Source organism: Scyliorhinus canicula, chromosome 16 (assembly GCF_902713615.1).
Source record: "Scyliorhinus canicula chromosome 16, sScyCan1.1, whole genome shotgun sequence".
Classification (NCBI taxonomy): Eukaryota; Metazoa; Chordata; class Chondrichthyes; order Carcharhiniformes; family Scyliorhinidae; genus Scyliorhinus; species Scyliorhinus canicula.
The window spans coordinates 129075783-129092833 of record NC_052161.1 but is presented as its reverse complement, the minus strand read 5'-3'; the positions used below and the strand labels follow the sequence as shown (position 1 = coordinate 129092833).

Genomic DNA, 17051 nt, shown 5'->3' with positions numbered 1-17051 from the left:
ATCAATTTAAACTCAACTTTATTTTCAAGTTAAAAGATAAAAACTACTTCTACAGAAAGGTAAAAAAGATCTTTTCTTGTTCGGACCAGTTGTAAGACTTTCAAGTCTATCTTGTCAATCGTTTTTCTTTAACTTTTGGTCTTCTGTTCGCTTCTCTGGGTTGCTCGGTCTTCAGATGCTGCTTGTCCCATCACAGAGGAAGAATGTTGCTTTCTGCTCACTTTTCAGAGTTTTTAATAGCAATTTGTGCAGCCTGACCGTCACAAATGACTCCCTTCTGCTGTTTGAGCCTGACAGTTGATAACTAGTTACTCTCGTTTAGAAGTGTGGCACCTTGCAATGGCGCAGCTTTACTCCACCAGCTCGCCATTAATTACTTTTAACTTTTTCACTTTGCTTGACATGTAATAAATGTGTCTGTGTCTTCGTCAGTAACCCTTCATATTTATGTCTTTTGTAATGATTTTTTTCAGTCTCAATTCAGGTCATCTTTGGGTCAAGCTAATGTCATGTTCAGGTTACCCCCTTTGACTCTATCCTTATCTGGCTTGGCCATTTTTTTTTTAAAAAAGGTTTTAACGTCAAAATGGTGTATGTTATAGTGTAACCTTGTTGAAGTGTTGGCTAGTGTAGACTTGAGAGATGAACAGACACTTCGAACACCGATGAAGGTTCAACTCAATTTTATTAACTACTTCTAACTAACTAACACACGATGACTGTGGGTCTAAATGATGCTAACTTAAACTGGAGACCCAAGCTTTGTCCGAACCAGTTTATTCTCTCAGCACGTGGTGTGAGTCTGTGCTGGGCTGGATGAGTTCCTGTTACACTCAGAGGCAGCGCCAAGAATGAGCGGGAACCGTGGTGCCCTCTGCCTTTATAGTGTGTATTCTAACTGGTGATTGGCTGCGGTGTTTGTACATGTTGATTGGTCTCTGTATGTCCATCAGTGTGTGTCTGCACCATGATATACTGGTGTATATTATGACACTTGTGGGTTTCTTTATTTATAAATCAGTTGTCTCATCTTATTACTGGTGTCAGCAAGTTTTCATGCTTAACAGTTGTCCCTTATTTTAAACCTTAGATTCTGGCTACTCTTAATTGTTCAATAAAATAATTCCTTGCTTAAAGAATTGTGAATTACTGTTCCCTTTCATATAATTAAGAGTCAATCAAATGGCATTTTAACTTGTAAATCAGAATGAATTGTTCCTAGCTGTTTTCCTACCCATCTGTGAAGCCGTCTGCATTTCAAACAAGCTGCTGCTTTTAACCCTTTGTGGAACTACTCCCTTTCATTAAGTCTCAGGCATTCTCAGTGCAAACTGGTCAAACAGACTATACTGCATAATAAATGGCAAATGTGACTAAGACAGATCACATGGATTTTTCAGCATCCACCTAAGTGTCAGTAACTTTAGCGTTAACCAATCTTGTTGAAACTCTGTCTTGCAGAAGGGATCCTAGTCTTCACCTGCAAAGACCTAGCCTTGGAATTCTCCCAAAAATCACTCCGACTTGGACTTCAACAGCTCACTTTGCAGGGTTTCAATCTCGTCCCCAAACCCCATTCTCTTGGATTCCCAAGTCTGCACTCCACCACTGACTCGAGCACAACTTCAGCTCTTCAAACGCGTTGAGCAGAACACAGCTACTTCACTTGCCTCATTAGCCTGCAGCCCATAATCACCAACCGTCTGCTTCCTTCTCAGATCTCCAGAGCTTTGCCCAACCCCTCACCAATTGAAGCCTACCAACTGAGGCACTTACTGCTTGCAGCCTCTTTCTTTGCTCCACTCCCCAGGGGTTCTGACTGGTGACACCTTGCCTGGTTTGCTTTGAGACATCTCCTTGTCCAGCACAGAGTATGGTGACTACCCCCTCCTGTGTCACATGATCCAGGGTTTAATTCCTCTCCCTCTCTCTTTCTCACCCTCTCCCTCCCCCCCCCCCCCCCCCCCCAAACAAGCCAAACATGCATTGGCCCTTGTCCTCAGCCCAAAGAACTTCAGGTGCTGGGCTACACATAGACCAACTGCTACCATTTGTGAAAACTCAAAGGTCTGCCAGGTCTTGGAGTGCCCAACAAGGTAAATTTGGATCTCTTAACACGAATATAATTTACATACAGCATAAAAAGAGAATATGCAAACATATTTAGGTTCAAATTTTATTAGAAAATAACAAATAATTATAAATCCAATGCTACAAATATCTAAAAAAAATATTCAGAGACATCATGTTTCAGTAATATACTATTCTGCCCGTGTAAAATAAAATATTTTCTGTACTGGAACAGCAAAAGCTTTTTAATTATAAATATATGCATTAAGGGCTCAATCTTAAATCTTTAAAAAATACATGATCCCCCCCACACTTGTGTTTTGTCCAGTAATATACAATATGTTAACTGTGCAAATTAAAATTATGGAATAAAAAATTCATTGCATCAGTGGATCTCCTGCAATATCGGGTCCAGTGAAGTTTTATGAATAGAATCCTCCATCACATCATTAAAGCTATTCCTGTACCACAAACATCAATAACTGACCTGTTGTTTGCATCTGATGGGACTGTCCAGAACTTCAAACAATGAAGTGAGAATCTTTGAAAAACTATGCTTGATACACCTTTGCAAACTTGCATTTCATGCAGTTCCTTTCATATCCTTGATGTTTAAATACTCTACAGCCAATTAAGTATTTACCTTTGACGTTGTGTTCATTGATTTTCAACGGCAGTGATCCCAAATCTTCATTTTGTTGAGCATGTTCTGGTTGACACGACAATGGTCAAATCCAGAGAAAATTCTACAATTTGAGATGATACTTTTGTCAACAGTCGCTGGTTAATTCAGAGTTCTGTTACTACACTATCATATAATAGAACATACAGTGCAGGAGGCCATTCAGCCCATCAAGTCTGCACCGACCCACTTCCACCCTATCCCCATAACCCCTCCTAACCTTTTTTTGGTCACTAACGGCAATTTATCATGGCCACTCCACCTAACGTGCACATCTTTGGACTGGGGGAGGAAACCAGAGCACCCGGACGAAACCCACACAGACACGGGGAAAACGTGTAGACTCCACACAGACAGTGACCCAGCAGGGAATCGAACCTGGGACCCTGGAGCTGTGAACCCACAGTGCTACCGTGCAGGTTCTGTCCCTGCAGCTCATTAAGGATTAGTGGGTGGACATATGTCAGAATAACCTAGCAGCTCTGCCTCAGATGTAGGATGTTTTCAGATACAAGGAATTGAGAAACCAGAACAAGGATTTTAAAAATGCAACAAAAAAAAAATTTCAATGAAGAAATGAGATCCTGTAGAATACAAACTCCAATTTGTTTTTAAAAAATGGCTTTGCTATTGAGATGCTCCACAATGATTGTAAAAGCAAATTTTTCACATTTGTTTTGAACAAGTATCCATTACAAGATGAAAAGACAACCATATTTCATTATTATTTGGCACTGTTGCAGTGTCTACAATGTGTGTTCTCATAAGGAACACATTGCAATATGGCAGAGACTCTGGTTCACTTGTACCCTCCAGCTCCTGGGGTAATATGTTTAGTTTTCACCTGCCGTTTCTAAATAGCACACACACATTTTATCTTTACTCAGCAGCATTAGAGAATCTCCATTGGGATGCCAGTGCAATGATAAAATCTGGAAATTACCTACAGTAAGGACACAGAATTCAGATGTTAGAAGGTAGAAAACAGAATTGTAATACATGTTCTTCACCGATGTCAGTAACCGTTTCTGCCATGAGTTAAGACAATATAAAATACAGTCCCCAAGTCTTCAGCCCTCAGTTTCCCCATCCCTTACCTTCAGCTGGAACTTGCACAGATAGGCAACCTGCAGGAGACCATAGGTATACCTTGTTGCTACCAGTGCAGATGGCCAGGCGGGCCCTGCATGGGTCCCACTGGAAGGATTTGACAGCAGACAATTGCTCTAAAACCACATACTGTTTCAGCTTCTGGGCATCCCATATCCACAGAGTGTTTGGCATGTTATCTGGAAGGAGGAGGAAAAAAAGTAATGAAGGTACATACTTTTTATTGCCAAGATAAATGAGGGCAATCCTGTGGAACAGGAACACTGAACTCCTTCCCATTCTTACAACTTCATCAGCTCAGAACGCTGTAGCAAAGTAAGCACCAAAAAATATCCGATGTAGAAGTTACCAAGAGGCTGTGACCTGGATAAACTATTAAATGTTAATAATTAAGGGGAGTAGTGGTGGGGTTTAGAAGTAAGCACCATTGTAATGGTTACTTGCATTTATTTAATTGCTTTCCACTTAAAGAAAAATAGGAGCCTACATTTTATCAACGGATGATCTACTAAAGTTGTGAGACCCAAGAGGACAATTTTCACATCAGGAAGACATTGCATTGATGTGGCGGAGAAGATCAACATGTAAATTCTGCAATTGAGGGTTATTAGCGGTTCATAAAATGTTGAGAAACCACATGAGAATGTTGCAGATGAAACATCTCTTCTTGTGGATATGGTGATCAATAAGAGGATCAAGGGTTATGGGGAAAATAAAGGGAATGGAGGCGAGGAGCACATCAGCCATGATTGAATGGCAGAGTAGACTCAATGGGCTGAATGGCCTAATTCTGCTCTGACATCTTATGGTCTTAGGTTGTGAAGATAAAAAAAGGGGAAGAGATATTTTGCATTGGAATGTTTAGTGTGAATGTTTGTTGTTCAGAGAATGAGGCACTTTGTTCCAAGTTTATAACTACCAGCCAAGGAGGACAGCAGTAGGGAAACAGTTACTAGTCCAAAAATATACTGAAACAAAGTTGTAGGCTGCAAAATCTCTATATGAAGCTTCCAGCACAGTAACGAGCAATGATGTGAGTTGGCATGGAATAGCCCAAGCAAAATTCTGCTCGTCTTTTCCTCCTTCCTTCGAGGCGATGTCAGGTCTCCACCTCGTTCTTTTAGTGATGCTGCTAAACCTTACCACATTACCATTCGATATATTGGTCCCTTAGTTTGCAAGATCAGCATTGATTCCAAACCCCATTTGCAAGAAGATCAACACACCAATTCTAACCAATTGGCCCGAATTGTGGATTGAGGTCCAAACTCACGAGCTATCAGCCCATCTTTAATCCACCACATTGGTCTTATTAACATACCATTTCTGGTTGCTAAGAACTGGTTGTCTGGACTGAAGGCCAACATCCCGACACCCAATTTGGGATTTGCTCGATCTGGATCAGGCTTCACTACAGGGACGTCAACTGGAGGCTGGCAGATCTCATCTGAAACAAAAAAAAAGTGGTACGGTAAAGACAAGGTTCTAACTACAATGGCCCCAGCAAATACGGCACTAGAAATCCCATCTTGTGCTCTGATCTTTAAAATAATGCATTCGAATGGCAAAATTCCTTTCATCCTTCAATCATCAAAGAGAGTACCGAAACATTTTAAAGTTAAATTATTACTGTTCTTCAGTCAAGAAGAAATAAAGGCAGAACTCAACAGCAGCCCTATCAAAAAAAAAGAAATCGGCCATTCAGCCTGTAGCTCTTCCAAGTAACTTCCACTTTGATTTTACCTGGAAATGAAATAAACACGTGATCGTTCAGCTAAAATCAGAAAGCAGAAGGAAGCTCTTTGTTAGAAGTGTGCATTTGCTCGAGCAGCAAGCTCAGATACTAAACAGGAAGAGTACTCAAAAGTTGCCAATTCATCAGGCTTCTGCCCTGGTCTGCTTAATGATGTGACTGGGCAACAGTGCAGAATGATGGCACGCAAGTGGCTCATAGACTAGTTCAGCTGCAATCCACGAATGCAATTCTTTGCTCAGCACCTTGGGATTGGTGTTGGGGATTAGAAAGATCCGGGTAGATTTTGTTGCTGATGGCAATTCACTAAGTGAATTCTGGGTGGAAATAGATTAAGCTCAACTGTGAAATATGTCGACAACCTTTGCCGTCTTAAGCTCTTTTGAGGTGTTGTAGGGCAATTAGTCACTACAGAACTGCAGCTTTTTTTGGATATGAGAAAGGAAACCTCAATGCTCTAAAAAGACAACATGAACTAAACTATCTCAAATGTGAAAAAGTCAACAAATATTGAATGGACAAGACGGACACGTGCTTCCTCTAAGCAAGGCCATAGAAGAGCATAAACTGGTTACTACATCCCCCATTACTTACATTTACTCTCAGAGTTAAATAAGGAACTTTTTTCTGTTGAAATTGGAGGAAAGGACAGGCCATCTCCACCCAGACGTGGGCAGGTTTCTACCTCCTTATAGATAACCTATAGGCAGAAAGGGAATGGTTTGCGGTTTGGTCACATTTGTACATTTCTTATGATGGCTTTCTTTAGTCAGCCACTGTTTGAAGCTAAATACCAGCAAGATAAAGTATAGATGCACACAGAGGCTATCCAAACAACTAGGAGACCATGAAAAGCAAGGGCTACCGTACCCATTTGTTCAGGTTAGGGCGCTGAGCCAATTACTTCCCAAGATTCTAACTGATCGGTTCTTAGACTTGGGAACCAAATGACCCTACAGCACACAGTAGGCTGACTTCTGCAACCATCCTGATTCAATTACCAACTTTGCCTCATTCACTCATCCTTGATTATATTATATTAGAGAAAAAGGATCTGAGCTATAGGACAAACTTTACTTGCACTACATCAAATACAACTAGCTGGGCAGCACGGTGGTGCAGTGGTTAGCACTGCTGCCTCACGGCACTGAGGACTTGGGTTCAATCCCTGCCCCCGGTCACGGTCAGTGTGGAATTTACACGTTCTCTCAGTGTCTGCGGAGGTCTCACCCCTATAAACCGAAAAGATGCGCAGGGTAGGTGAATTGGCCATGCTACGTCGCCCCTTAATGGGGGGGGGGGGGGGGGGGGGGGGGAAATTGCGAACTCTAAATGTATTTTATATATATCTAGCTCACAAGTACAATTCGGTTTTAAAACTGGTTATTGGCTGTAAAATATATTTACTATGACTCATCTAATTACAGTAGCTTAATAGGCCAAAGGCTATTTTAAAGCACATTGTGTCAGAATAGCAAAGTACTCCAAATTTTTCTTTTAGTTCACCAACTTGTGTATCCAAAATGTTGCCACCATCAACATCATGGACAGCAACAAGATGTCATTTTGTGTTTGGTATTGGCTATCAAAATAACAGAAGACATCTCTGCTCTTCTATGGATTGTGCTACGGGAATCTAAGATAAATCCCATCTATAACAACTACCCACAATATTTCATTAGAATGTCTGCCTAGAATGTGCACTCAAGCCTTTATTTGCAGCTCAAACTTGAACCCATAGGGAAGTTATGTTACCCCCTCATTTCAAACAACACACACACACAAACAAAGGTATTAATCCAACTTACACTTTTTGGGTTTCTGATGGTTGGGAGATGTTCCAATTCCACAAGCTTCCTCCATGTTACATGGTTTATGATTCTTACCTAGTTAGTGGTATGATCATTTAGAATTAAAATATACTCCAAAAAAATACTTCAGCTAAAACATTCCACAATTATTAGTGCCAAAACAGCTCAAAAGGGGAGCTCAACTCTTCGGGGAAATAAAGGTGGATCCAGGGCAGAATTTAAACACAATAATACAAGTCAAGTTGTCAGAGATGCACATCCCAGGACTATAGATCATTAGGAGTTGCATCAGACAACTTATTAAACAGTGCCCAGACCGGATGGCGGGCTTTTTACTTCGTAGAGAACAGTAAACTTCAATTAAAAATGGAAAAAAAGTCAGCGTGTACCTGAAAAATTGTTTTCAGAGTGACAATTTTCTTTCCCATTTAGATACTGATCAAATCTGCTTGCATTTTAAACATTAAAAAAGGATGCATTACTTAAAAATCACCAGCTGTTCAGCAACAATGGCTTCCACATGGTGCCAATTTGTCCATGCAAATACACATTTGTCGGAATCCTTGCAAGCAGCTTTGCTCCACTTGTACAATAATCATGTTTGCACACTACAATGAATTTTCCCAACTAGTCACATATAGATGAGCACCATGTGCTTCCTTGACTTCATTCAGTCAAGGGAAACGTGTGTGTGGGCAAAGTCTACCCCATTTAATTATATTACAGGAAATGTATTGAGACTGTTCAGCATTGAGCAGGGCTCCAAGAAGCAACTTTATCCAAGAGTTTTAAAGATAAATCCAGAAAATCACTTTAAATTAAACCGAGAGAAGAGCATAAAAATTAAAACCAATAAAGAGCATAAAAAGAGCACAAAAATAAACTTGTATTTATAAAGTGCTTTTTAATGACCACAGGATGTCTTGCATCCAGTGAAGTACTGTTTGAAGTGTAATAGGAAATGCAGTAGCCAATTTTCAACACAAAATCCCATAAACAGCAGTGTAATAATGAGCAGCTAGTATTTGAAGATATTGATGGAGGGATAAATATCAGTCAGGCACTAGGAATAACTACCCTGCTCTTCTTTTGTCCACCTGAGTGGATAGATAGTGGTTTAACATGTTATATAAAAGATGGCACCTCAGGAGTGTAGCACTGCCCGATTACTGCATTGAAATATCAGCATTGATATTGTGTGTGCAGGTCATGGAGTGGGATTTAAACCAATAATCTTCTGAAATTACAACCAAGTGTGCCATCAACTGAGTCAAATGTGCCATTGTCAAACAGGTAAATTAGTTTTGGGATGGAGGAATATTTATCCCTGAAACAGAAAGAACCATGGAATAATTCCAAGAGTCAGCTAGATGCTGCAATGACCAGAGGGAGTACCTTATTATCAATCGGGATTGATGGAGAGATGGGCAGACTGGGCTTCCTCATTGGAAAGACTTTGGTGTAACCAAACATAGGTTCAGACTAATTCTTAGATAGAGGAAAATCTTGTAAAGTTAATTTGCAGGAAGAGCATTAAATCAGGTATCCATTTAATCAGTATGAATGTGTGAAGGATTATTGGGTGGCGAATGTGAACAAGGTGCAGTGGTGGTGGGAAGGATAAGGGGTAGAGTGGGTTAGGATGGAGGAGAAATCTTGTAAGGGGTCTAGTTTGAGGGCTATGGCGACGGCAGCATTGCGACTGGCTCAGAGTAGGTATTCAGGGAGTCAGTGGTGCAGTCCACGGTGAAGATATGGAATCAGCTGAGGAGGCATTTTAGGGTGGAAGGGATGCCAGTGCCAATGCCGCTGTGCGGGAATCATGGGTTTGAGCCGGGGGGATGGATAGTGTATACAGGAGGTGGAGGGAAGTGGAGTTGGTCAAGGTGAGGGATTTGTATTTGGAGGAAGGGTTCGCCAGTCTGGAGGAACGAAGGGAGAGGGTAGAACATAGAACAGTACAGCACAGAACAGGCCCTTCGGCCCTCGATGTTGTGCCGAGCAATGATCACCCTACTCAAACCCACATATCCACCCTATACCCGTAACCCAACAACCCCCCCTTAACCTTACTTTTTAGGACACTACGGGCAATTTAGCATTGCCAATCCACCTAACCCGCACATCTTTGGACTGTGGGAGGAAACCGGAGCACCCGGAGGAAACCCACGCACACACGGGGAGGACGTGCAGACTCCACACAGACAGTGACCCAGCCGGGAATCAAACCTGGGACCCTGGAGCTGTGAAGCATTTATGCTAACCACCAGGCTACCGTGCTGCCCCAAGAGCTGCCGAGGAGTAGTGAGTAACCGCAGGAAGTCATACAGGTCACCCAAAGATTTAAAAATCACATTTTCTGAGGGTCCCCAGCACAGGGTAATTGTTCAGGAAGACATTTACACTTCTGGGTTTCATGAGAATGTCACTTTAAAAAATGTTTGGCTGCTTATGTTACTGCAGTGATGTCAGAGTGTGGGTGGAGCTGAGCTCTGGCTCGGTTTTTAGTTTCACTTTGAGAAAAGCTTGGGTGTGTGTGTATTTTTTGTTCTGTTTTCAGTGTTCGAGCTGAAGCCAGACAAAGCAGGTGTACTGCTGTTCTCTCTGCCATGAAAAGACCGCCATGAAAAAGACTGTCTCTTGATTATTTGGCGAATTCAGAATTATAAATATTCTCAGCAGTGAATGTAAACCTGATGTGCTTCTGTTAAAAGGTGCTTCTTTTGTCTTCTGGATGTTGCTTGGAAAGTTAAGGATTACTTAGTGTTGTATTCTTTGGGGGTTGTATTTGAATTGATGGTTGCGAAGATGTTCACTGTATGTTTTAAAAAAGTTAACTTGAGTTCATAGAATAAACATTTCATTTCCATTTCTGCTGTACCACACCTGTAGAGTGGGCCACGTGCTCCCATTTGGGGAACCCCATTTGGGGTTCTCTAAACCCTGGCCCATAACATGGGCAATTACCATACACACCCTTCCCCAAGATGCTCTGAGGGGGATTTTCCAGCCCATCTTTGAGGTACCCCTCAAATCTGACACTGGGAACTCCAAAGTCCAGTGTCCAGTGTCTTCTAGACAACAGTTTATAAAATTCCACCAAGTTTATCTTTATCTACTGCCTGACTGAGAACCATGCAGCTTACAAATTGATCATGGGGCTTTAAAAAACTCCACAGAAGCAATATATAGGCGCTGTTTCAGAACTGATTTCAGCCAACACAATTTCAATTATAAGCCAAAATCAAAGTATTGCCATCCTGCAAGTATCAGCATTGTAACTTGAAAAAAGAACTTGAAGAAACCTACTTATGTCCGTAAAGGATTCTAAGCAATCTTGGTGGATAGATGATTTGAATAATTTTATACTTCTCCACCATGAACCACCTCTGTCTCTTCCATCCTGAAACCATTTTTGCCTCTCCATTTACCCTTTCATCTTGAGATGGTGCTAAAATCACACCATTTTGACCAGGGATTTAGTTTCCCTGAAATGAATTTATAGAAATGAATTTGTTATGTCTTCCACATAAAACTATTGATCTTCTCTACTGACGCCATGTTATCCCTTTTCCCCCCTCATTCAATATCAATTCTTGTCTAATTGTGGTCCCGTGAAGCGCCTTGGAACATTGTCCTAGATTTTGTGTGGCTTTTTCTGAAAAATATTCAAAACTTTGCCTTCATTGGTAATAACGAATTGCTGCCTCGGTCTGCTGGTTGGCTCTCTTACCTTTTCATCATAACTTCCAATGGCGAGAAGCTGGCTGCTTGGACTCCACGCAACAGACTTTACACCAAGAGACCACTCATACGCACTGTACATGGACAACAGGCGCCCATCTAATGAATACAAGAGGACTTTATACTGGAAGGAATAAAAAAGGCTTACTCAGTACTGTGGGAGAGAAATAAACACTCCCAGAAAGTAATTTCATACATTTTTTTTTAAAGAAGGTGCAGAAATAAGAAACATTCCATGTGGAATCGAGAGTTATACAAGATTGGCTCGGACTTTCTTAGATAGATAACTATTGGGAAATCTATACTCGTGCTGCGAATCTTTCCCCTTCACCCTCAGTTAATGTAGAAAGAAAAATATTGCCTTGATGTAGCATCGTATCTTCAGGACATCCAAAGCCAATTCAATACTTTAAGGATAGCTACTGACGTAATTTAAGAAACATGGCATTGAATTTGCAGTGAGGTCATTGTTTTGTTGTAGTAGCAACAAAAAAAAAATTTTTTAATTGGTAATTAGTGGCGTTGGTGGAGGAATAAATGATGGCCAAGAGAACCCCACTGTTCAAATCATGCTATTGCATAATTTACATCTACCCGAGTGTACGTTTAGGCACATTTCCACATATCAATTGTCCGCAAACAGACTTTATTTTAACTTCTTAAGAATCTCTACTCGTAACAACAGTCCAAGAACTCATCAGACAGTACGACAAGCAAATCCCGGTGTCTGGTCAATCAATAAACACCTTGGACTCCAAATTGTATTTTAAAATTGACATCTCAAAGACAGAAAACGTCCAAGCTGCAACGTCTCTTATTAAAAGCTCACCTCCAGACAAGAATCCCAGACTGCCAGCACACAGCTGTTGGGTGACCACTTGATACCAGCAAGATCCTGGGTCTCGGTCTCAAAATGCTGAACAAATTACACACAAGAGGATTACGAATAAAAGACAGCTACCAAATCAATTTTAGAAAAGCCTGAGACCTAACTTACAGGCCACGATAAAATAATAGAGGATGACAAATATTAGTTACATTACAGACCCAAGGACTTTGAACATTGCAACACAAAGATTCATTATAGAAATAAAAATAAAATGCTGCATCATACAATAGAATAGGCTGGGCCTATACCCATTGGAGTTTAGAAAAATTAAGTGTGATATTATTGAAACATACAAGACCCGAGGGGTCTGACAGGGGAGAGACTAGGAGGATGTTTCCACTAGTGGGAGAATAGAACTGGGGGGCACAATGAGGCAGGCTGCATATTGGCTTACAGAGATCTCTCTTGGTCTCGGAGGTAGGGTCAAATCCAGTTCCGATAGATTGGTATGGAAATCTCGATACTGGCTGCAATCTAAGCACAGTTCCTGGAATGTACAGATTCACAGTCCTGCTTAAATGGTTAGGGAAAGAATTGTAGATTTCCCATTGATGCAAGAGGGAGTTGATTAATTTGGAGCAATATAAAAAGCAGTTTTAATCTCCACCTAACCCATTCTGTAACTAATTGGTTGTGGGCCGAGGGAGGAAGGGATTTTGGGAGGTGGATGGCAAAAGTTTCATTTCCTAACACTGGAGCACTGGAAACACTTCATCTCAATCATTGCTGGTTTACCAGCAAGTTAGTGCTTGAAATAATAGTACAGTATTCCATGGGCATTGTGCACTTTTTTTGAAGTTCCTGAAATCAAGCATGATTTCAATGGTAAGTTTCCAGAACAGCGCACTGTGCAAGAGTCAATACTGGGTCACACCGCTCTCAATGGGGAACTGTATGTTTTTAAAAAAGTTTTATGTATAAAGTTAATTACCCGCAACAGCTGCCATTCACTGCACACAAAGATACTGATGTGATCCTTGCAGTCCCGTCTCTCTGCCAGCGCCATGTAGTGCCCATCCTTGGTGAAATCCATCCCTAAGGTCACAAAGAAGCATTTAATGTGGTATTTTATTAGATTGTCAAAGCCAACAAGATTTTAAAGTCACACAGGGAAATCCATCCTCCACCCAATCATCTGCAGTTGAAATGGTTAAACTAGAGTCATTTTAGGGATAACATTTCAAATATTAGCTTAAAAAAGACAACTTTCATAAGAAAGATGGGGGGTGTGAGAGACCCCCAGTAAGGATAGTCACTTGGAACGTGAGGGGGCTAGGAGGTCCGGTCAAGAGGTCAAGGGTGCTTGCGCATCTTAAAAGTTTGAAAGCCGATGTGGCAATGCTGCAGGAGACTCACTTGAGGGTGAAGGACCAGGTGAGACTTAAAAAGGACTGGTTTAGTCAAGTGTTTCACTCTGGATTTGACGGAAGGGCTCAAGGGGTAGCGGTGCTGGTCAGCAAAAGGGTACGCTTCCAGATGGAGAAGGTGGTGGCAGATCGGGGGGTAGATGTATGATTGTGACAGGGGCGCTAGAGGGGAGATTAGTGGCGCTGTTAAGTGTATACGGTCCTAATTGGGACGATGTGGGATTCGCGAAGATGGTGTTTGGGACCATTCCAGATTTGGACATACGAGCTGATTGTGGGGGAGGGGGGGGACTGGAACTTGGTGCAGGAGCCAAGGTTGGACATATCACAGCCGCGCCCGCTGGTCTCATCGGGGGGGCAAAGGCGCTGACTGGGCTAATGGTGGAAATGGGAGGGGTGAACCCTTGGAGGTTCCTGCACCCAAGGGAACGGGACTACTTGTTTTTCTCAGTAGTCCATAAGGTATACTCGCGGATCGACTTTTGTGGTGGGAAAGGCTTTGCTGGCTGGAGTCAAGGGGTCGGAATACTCTGCAATTGCAGTGTCAGATCACGCTCCACATTGGGGGGATATGGTACTGGCGAAGGGGGTAGCGCAGAGGCCGGGGTGGAAACCGGATGTGGGGTTTTTGGGGAACCAAGTGCTCTGTGAGAAAATTGAAAAGGTAATTAAGGAATATGTAGGTTTCAACTGTATGGGTGAGGTGTCGAAGGCAGTTGTCTGGGAGGCTCTAAAGGCGGTGATGAGGGGTGAGGGAATTTTCTTTAAGGCCAGGGTGGACAAAGAGGAGAGGTTGGAGCAGCAGAGGGTAATAGATGAGATGTTGGAGGTAGATAGGAGTTATGCAGAAGATGGGGACCCAGCAAAGCTGAAAAAGAGGAAGGAACTACAGGCGCGCTTCGACCGACTGTCCACCAGGAAGGCGGTGCACCAACTGAGACGAGCGAGGGGTGCAGTTTATGAACATGGAGATAAGGAGTTAGCAAGGGGTTAGCAGGTCAGCTCCAGAGGAAGGCAGCGGCAAGGGAAATTCTTCAGGTGAGGGACAGGGTAGGGAAGTTGGTGGTGGCTCTGGAGTAGATTAACAAGGTTTTTGAGGAGTTTTATGAGAGATTGTACAGATCAGAGCCACCCGGGGAGACCGTGAGATGCAGGAATTTCTAGATGGGTTGGAGTACCCGATGCTAGGAGAGGGGGACAGGGCTACATTAGAAGGAGCAATAGTGGAGCAGGAGATAAAGGATGCGATTGGGAGGATGCAGTCGGGGAAGGTGGCAGGGCCGGATGGGTTTCCGGTGGAATATTATAAAAAAATTCAAGGATAAGTTGGCACCCCTGATGGTGGGGATGTTTGAAGAGGAGATAGAGAAGGGGGCGCTGCCACAAACCTTGGGGCAGGCATCGATTTCACTGTTGCTAGAAAAAGATAAGGATCCGGAGTGTGGGTCGTATCGGCCCATATCACTTCTGAATGTGGACGCAAAAGTATTGGCAAAGGTACTGGCGGGTAGGCTGGAGGAGTGCCTCCCGAAGGTGATAGGGGAGGATCAGACAGGGTTCGTGAGGCAGCTATTTTCGAACATTAGGAGGGTTTTGAACGTTGTTATGGCACCAGCGGAAGGGAAGGAAACAGAGGTGGTTGTGGCATTGGACGCAGAGAAGGTTTTTGACCGGGTAGAATTGGGGTACCTGATGGCAGTTCTGGAGCGATTTTAGATTGAAACAAGATTTATGAACTGGGTAAAGCTATTATATCAAGAAGCTGAAGGCGAGTGTCCGCACAAACAATATCAGCACAAGATACTTTTCTCTCCACCGTGGGACGAGGCAGGGATGTCCCATGTCCCCCTGCTGTTTGCACTTGAGCCATGGGCCATCGCATTAAGTAGTTTGGGAGCATGGAAAGGAATAGTGCGGGGGGGGGGGGGAGAAGAGATAGAGCATAGGGCGTCCTTATATGTGCCGCGACTTGCTGCTGTATGTGTTGGAACAGAGTGCATCGATAGGAGGAATATTGGAGCTACTGCGAGTATTTGGGTCTTTCTCGGGGTACAAGCTGAACCTGGACAAGAGAGCGAGTATTTTGGGGTGTCTCGGCTGGGGGTGGGGGCAGGGGCAGGGGCGGGGGGGCTGCCATTCTGTAGGGCAGGGACTCACTTTAGGTATCTGGGGGTGCAGGTGGCCCGGAAGTGGGGGGAGACTTTGCAGGTACAACATCTCTAGTTTGGTGGGGAGAGTTAAAGCCGATCTAGCAAGGTGGGATGGTCTCCCTGTCACTGGCGGGTCGGGTACAGGCGGTTAAAATGAATGTGTTGCCGCGATTTCTGTTTATTTTTCAATGCCTACCGATTTTCCTGCCAAAGGCTTTTTTCAGGGAGATTGAGGGAAAGATTACCTCGTTCATATGGGGAGGGAAGGTGGCCAGAGTGAGAACGGTGCTGCTACAGAGGGGAACGCAGGCAGGGGGTTTGGGTCTCCTGAACTTGATGTACTACTACTGAAATGAAATGAAAATCGCTTATTGTCACGAGTAGGCTTCAATGAAGTTACTGTGAAAAGCCCCTAGTCGCCACATTCCGGCGCCTGTCCGGGGAGGCTGGTACGGGAATCGAACCGTGCTGCTGGCCTGCTTGGTCTGCTTTAAAAGCCAGCGATTTAGCTGAGTGAGCTAAACCAGCCCCTGGGTGGCGAATGTGGAGAAGGTGCAGAGCTGGGTCAGAGGGGTTGATTCACAATGGGTCAGAATGGAGCAGTTTGTGCAGTGGGTCGGGACTGAAAGCACTAGCAACAGCACTGCTCCCGATAGCTCCAGGGAAATACTCAACGAGTCTGGTAATAGTAGCTTCATTGAAAATCTGGAGGCAGTTTTGCCAACAATTTGGGTTGGGGGCAGGGTCAAGGGAAATGCCGATTCAGGGCAACCACAGATTTGAGCCAGGAAAGTGGGACGGAAGTTTTCGGAAATGGGAAGAGAAGGGGATTTAGACGCTAAAAGATTTGTTTCTTAGGGGTCGGTTTGCAGGATTGAGGGAGCTGGAAGCAAAGTATGGGCTGGAGCAGGGAGAAATGTTTAGATACATGCAGGTTCGAGACTTTGCCAGGAACGAGATACCGAGCTTCCCAGAGGAACCGGCCTCCACATTCCTGGAGGTGCTGACGACAAGGGGGCTGGAGAACGGGGTAGTGTCAGCGGTGTAGAAAAGGTGTATTTTGGACGAGGATAAGGCACCACTGGAAGGGATCAAAGCAAAGTGGGAGGAAGAGTTTGGAGAGGTTATAGAGGGGGGGTCTGGTGTGAGGTGCTCCGGAAAGTAAATGCCTCCACCTTGTGCGCGAGGTTGGGGCTGATACAGCCAGAGTTGGAAACGGGTGCAGAGGCAGATATCGTACCCTTCGCCTCGTTGATCGCCCGAAGGCGGATCCTGCTGGGATAGAGGGCAGTCTCTCCACCCTGTGCCCTGGTGTGGTGAGGGGACTTGTTGGAATACTTGACCCTGGAGAAGGTTAAGTTTGAACTGAGGGGATGCTCGGAGGGGTTCTACAAGTCATGGGCATTATTTATGATGCACTTTCAAGAACCGGATAACATCGAACATTAGTTTTTGGGGGGGGGGGGGGGGGACAA

At 43.6% G+C, this 17051-nt stretch overlaps 1 protein-coding gene across 2 annotated transcripts in view; it reads right to left on the bottom strand.

The window, feature by feature from the left end:
- Window positions 1-2162: 2162 nt before the first annotated feature.
- wrap73 (WD repeat containing, antisense to TP73) overlaps window positions 2163-17051 on the bottom strand; it is a 41231-nt gene continuing 26342 nt past the window's right edge. For both annotated transcript variants that reach the window (XM_038822024.1, XM_038822025.1), the window contains 8 exons: window positions 12991-13094; window positions 12000-12086; window positions 11160-11294; window positions 7424-7501; window positions 6210-6315; window positions 5184-5309; window positions 3850-4041; window positions 2163-3695 (listed from right to left, as the gene is read on the bottom strand). In XM_038822024.1, the coding sequence (XP_038677952.1) occupies window positions 3586-3695; window positions 3850-4041; window positions 5184-5309; window positions 6210-6315; window positions 7424-7501; window positions 11160-11294; window positions 12000-12086; window positions 12991-13094 (938 nt within the window). In that variant the 3' untranslated portion in view covers window positions 2163-3585. The remainder of the gene's footprint in view (window positions 3696-3849; window positions 4042-5183; window positions 5310-6209; window positions 6316-7423; window positions 7502-11159; window positions 11295-11999; window positions 12087-12990; window positions 13095-17051) is intronic.